Source organism: Pyrgilauda ruficollis, unplaced genomic scaffold (genome assembly GCF_017590135.1).
Source record: "Pyrgilauda ruficollis isolate IOZ18807 unplaced genomic scaffold, ASM1759013v1 scaffold54, whole genome shotgun sequence".
NCBI classification, from domain to species: domain Eukaryota; kingdom Metazoa; phylum Chordata; class Aves; order Passeriformes; family Passeridae; genus Pyrgilauda; species Pyrgilauda ruficollis.
Genome location: NW_024527044.1, coordinates 6,387,592 through 6,392,591, shown reverse-complemented (window position 1 = coordinate 6,392,591; position 5,000 = coordinate 6,387,592). Strand labels below are relative to the sequence as shown.

Here is a 5,000-nt window from a genome sequence, read left to right as displayed (position 1 = left end):
TAAACTGGAGTTGAGCTGAGCTTTGAGCCGCCCTTCAACTGGGAAATGAGATCCGCCGTCAAACACGACAGACACAGACCCCAGCTGATGGGGACTCTGCCTGCCTCTCTTTCAGCTAACGATCTCCGCTTCTCGGAGGTCAGCTCTCGGATCAAACCCGAAAGAATTACCCCTCTTCCTAGGGATAATTATCCTTCTTCCTAGGGATAATTAGAATACGCTGAAATCCGAGACACAAGGACTTGGGCGAGCTCAGGCGCCGGCAGCGCCAGCGGGGCAGGAGTTTACAATCCCTCTCCCCAGCGTCCCGCCAGCGGTGCCCAGGGAGGGGACAGCAGCTTTGGCGTCCCCGCCGTGTCCCCGCTGCCGGTCCCCGAGCGCGGCGGCGAGGCGGGGCCGGGCGGGGCGCGGCGGCCGAGCGGAGCTGTCCCTTCAGCACCACCGCCACCGCCGCTGCTCCGCCGCTCTGCCCAGCCCCGGCTCCGGCCTGAGCCGGGTAGGGAGAGAGCCCCGAGCAAAGCCCCCTCCCCGGGACAGCGGCTGGAGAGCCCGCTCCCCATCCCAGCCCACCGCAGGCGTGCAGGACTGGTGCTCCTGCAATAAACAATTTTGGTGCAGTGGGAATAAAGTTTGTCTGGGGAAGCGGCTGAAAGCAGTGTCCTGACACAATAGTATCACCTCACCCAAAATATCTCCTGAGTATCTGGTTTTTTTTCTGCTGTATATCATGAAAAAGGGGAGAATAGCACAAGAAAATGAGCATTGTGAGAGGCTGAGTCGCCAAATGTCCTCTCCCAGACTGCATTACGTGGTTTATATCGGGAGTGAAAGAATGTGTTTAAGCTTGTACGGAAAATGTGTTCCTACGTTAGGCCTTTAGACCAGTGTTGTTTCTCTTCAGGGTAAATGACGGTAATAACAAACTTCCCGGGACATTCAAATTTCGCAAATTCTGTAGAGACGTGTACTTAACACGAGTTCCAAACCTCTCCTCTAACTTTGATGTTCGATATTTACACTGACAGATGGTTATCAAATGAAGTGACACTCAAAAGCGAGTTCCACACCGGTCTGTAGCGCCACTGAAACCACGTTTCCCAAAAAACTCCTTTTTTTCCCCCCCCTCACACGAGATCAAGCTACCGATTTAACAGCCCGGCGCCAGGGAACACGTTTCTCAAACTATCAGGGATCATCCCGATTAAACGCGGAATGTTACACCGAGTCAGGAAAACTGAATTCAGAGGGAGTATCCGAGAGCTACCGAGGAGCAGATCGTTGTAAAGTGCAAATGGACTGTGAAATACGAAGTGCTCTAAGCGAGTTTGAAATTACTTCTGACAAACGGCAAATTACCACTTTTTCGGCAGTAAATCCAAACTACGCCAAACAGTGGGGGAGGGAAAGGCAGGGAGAGATGGAAAGGGATGTGTGTTTACAAAAACTGATAGACGCAAGTATTTGTAACCTCTTACCTCTTCTTATCACACCTCCTTGCCCGTTGAGTACAAGTCCACACTGGGCCTCCACTGAGCTCTTAAGTAATGAGGGGAAAACAAGGAAAGAAAGGAAAGAAAGAAATCAGACACAGAAACCCGCAGAAAGATCACACAGCTTTTGCTTTGTTACATGACTCGCCCAGGAACAATAGTTAAGGTGAACTAGAAAAACATAGTTACTCTCAGAGAAACCAAGTGAAATCCCCCCTCCATCCTACCATCTGCCCCTACCCCACCAAACGCAGAATAATTTTCCTTTCATTGCCATTTAAACAAGAATTTATCCCGAACTGGCAACTTAGACCTGCAGTTACATAGCAGGATAGACAGACAAACAAGTACTTTTGAGAGAAGTGCATTCCCGCTAGGTAGTTGCACGCACAAAGCTAAAAATATGCTTTTCTGGTTTAGGGGTATATTTATGTTCGGGCACACAGCTAAATTCACAGATGTGTTTTGGGACGCGCATACACCGACTTAGAAAGTGTGCACAGAAGTAGACAAAGAGCACAAACAACAGATGACCTATTGGGCTTTGCAGGCTCCACAGATTCGTGAGGGTGCTGTAACAATGCGTGTGTCCGCACATAGGTGGGGATGAATATGCATCTGTGTGCGCACACACACACAGGCACCCATGTGTGAGCGAGGGGTGAAGAACCATCAAAAAAACCTGCCTAGGGCTTCTGGTGCACGTCCTAAGAGATCTCACTTCTTTATTCTCCTGTTACAAGGCTGATTATTTGGGGATCTTCGCCCTCCTTAATAAATATTTTTATTGGAGTGATAAAAGACTTGAAAGGGTTGGGTTTTCTTTGGGTTTTTCCTTATGTTGGGGTTAAAAAAACACAACAAACCAAACCTAAATCTTTGCCCAGTGGAAATGTGTTAAAGACGCATTTTCCTCTACAAACAAACGAGGTATTGGACATGAAAGAGGCCTTTAAGGGTGTTAACCTATTCAACAGCCCGTGAAGAGTTAAGTAAATGCGGAGAGAGTCGGTGCATAATAAAAACCCCACTTTACAAAACAATCTTTACAGTCCTGGCTCTCTCCCCCACTTTCACCATATTGGCCCTGGCCCTGTAAGACCTTCCTTTTCAAGGCTCTTTTTTATTTTAAGTGTTCTGCCTTAAAGTGATTATGAAATCAATATGAAAAAAACTTGGCGACTGAGCATAAATTAAAGCGGTGATGGGAAAAGGTGTGACAGTTTTCTTTGTTGCCCATGGAAAATCTTTTTAGGGCACTGAAAGATGCCACTCCAGCTCCAAGACTGTTTGCATCTGTTAGGCTGACTTAAACCGCCCTCGAAACTATTGGACATTCACTTAAAATTCTGTGCAGGGAAAAGTATATTTACATTTGTTGCATTTGAAATGAGGCATATGCTGATGAACGTTTTAAAAAGAAAGACTAAGGAGAAAGGGGTAGACTGGTTAAACCATAATTTTGGTTTAAAAGTATTTCTGTGCAGTCCTGTTTCTGCTCTCCACCAAAACGCTTCCCTCTACACCCGCAGTGATATTCACGAGAGTCCAAATTTGTTCTGAATCATCCAAGTCCTAACGACAAATACTAATATTTTCAACTTCTCACCACTCAGGCTTTTGATACCTCTGTACACTCCCTCTTGTGTTCAGAAAAAGAGGGAGGAGGAAAAAATAAAGAAGAGATTAAGTACAAATACCTAAGAATTTTATTTGATAATAACTTGTGATCGAAAAATTAATATTTTCCAAAGGAAAGCTGTTGATTTTCTTCTTCGTTAAATAAATAAAAAGAGGCTGTGCCTCTAGCAGCTTAACCAACCTTTTTTTTTCTTTTTTTTTTCTTTTTTTTTTTTTTTTTTTTCCTTTTAGAAGGGAAACATGTTGTTTGGTCGGATGACATTGCATAAATGACCAGTTGAATGGCACTAAGTCGAAAATTGGATAAACTATGGTGCTTTTTTGCCCGGGACTTAGGCATTGTCTGCTGTCTTGCAAACGTTCCTAATCCCCTCTTTTGAAAAATACAAGGCTTTGTGCCTGCCAAAGAAAAAAAATTTGTACAGATACAAAAAAATCAGCAGCAGACGTGGTTATAAAAAGGAGTAAATAGGTTTTAGTTGGGGTTGAGCAGTGAATGGCAGATTTTTTTTTTTTTTTTGAAGGGTGTAACATAAGGAGATCCTTGTGAAAAATGTAAACAAAAAAAAATGGCCAGAGAGGACAAAATTATATGGTGAATTTTAGTAGAGAAAACTAGGTTTAAATAGCTAGGTTTTACTCATCTGAGGTATAAAAGATAGCATTATTTGTTGGTGGGTTTATTTTCCTCCTAGAAAAAAAAATGGACAAAAATATTTATTTTCCCTGATATAGATAGATTGTTTGGATTATTTCCCGTGCTTTGATTTTAAGGAAAGAAAATAAATCTTCTTAATTTTACAAATTTCGGATTGATTTTTTTTCCCCCCAAGCCCTTGACCACTACATCTTTTTGGAAAGTCCACCACGACAAGCTTTGTATGCCAGGGAGCGAAGTGTGGGGGAAAAGTAAGTACAGTAAATACGGTCCCGTTTGTCTCACGCTGCTGATGGGGAAGCCCTCAGTTCCTCAGCTTGTCGGGGGAAGGAAGGTTTGCTTTTTGATTTGGGGCACATTTCGGAATGGAGGTTAGATACAGGATGACGTTCTTTGCAATTTTGGAAACCAATTTCATTTAAGCAACCGGCTCAATTTGGCGGAGGTGAATTTTTAGCGCGCGGGAAAGGATTTCTGAGCGGAAAAAGCTGAGCTTTTGATACACAGAAATAAAATTTTTTAGATGGGTGCATGTGCCGGTTAGGGTGGAGTGGATGACTGATTAGATAGATAGATGAATTTAGCTTTACCTACTTTATCTCTCACCCTGTTAACACCTAGATCGGATAAAGCGAGGTATTTTTATCATTCTGACTTTTTTCTGACGAACATTTTCTCCCGTTTATCTCTTTCCTCCCTCATATCTCGGAAGGTTTGCCTTTGTAGGTCTGTCGGAAAGCAGATTTATTTCCTGCTCTGTCTTTTTTCTCTTTTCCTCCTCCATGCCTTCCTTAAATCACTTGCCTGCTCTGTCGCTGCAAAGTGCTCCTTGCGCCGAAAGAGAGGAAAAGTTTAGGAAAAGCAAGAAGATGGGTTTGTTCTGATTTGATTTGGGTTCTGTGTGACTGGGTAAGGGCTGGCACACGCACATTCACCCCCAGATCTCCGGGGGACCCCCACGGTTTCAGCCAGCACAGAGACACAATCCACGCGGCAAAGGCAGGCGCGAGGTTGGTTTTGTTTAATTTGTTTGTTTGGCCAAAGAAGACCGCTAGTTTTGTTGATTTTTTTTTTCTTTCCCCTTCCACATTTTTTTCTTGCTGCTACTAATCTGGAAGGGACGGACGCTGGATCGGGTTTGGGATGAATCTTCCCTCCTTTGTATGAGCGCTACCGAGCAGAGGAAAATGGGGGTGGGGGAGGGGGTGGTG

The 5,000-nt window shown here is 44.4% G+C and overlaps 1 protein-coding gene across 1 annotated transcript in view; it reads right to left on the bottom strand.

Moving 5' to 3' along the window:
- TFAP2D (transcription factor AP-2 delta) overlaps positions 1–5,000 on the bottom strand; it is a 47,093-nt gene that overhangs the window by 41,454 nt on the left and 639 nt on the right. Inside the window, exon 2 of the mRNA XM_041480952.1 lies at positions 1,476–1,536. Within this exon, the coding sequence (XP_041336886.1) occupies positions 1,476–1,536 (61 nt within the window). The remainder of the gene's footprint in view (positions 1–1,475; positions 1,537–5,000) is intronic.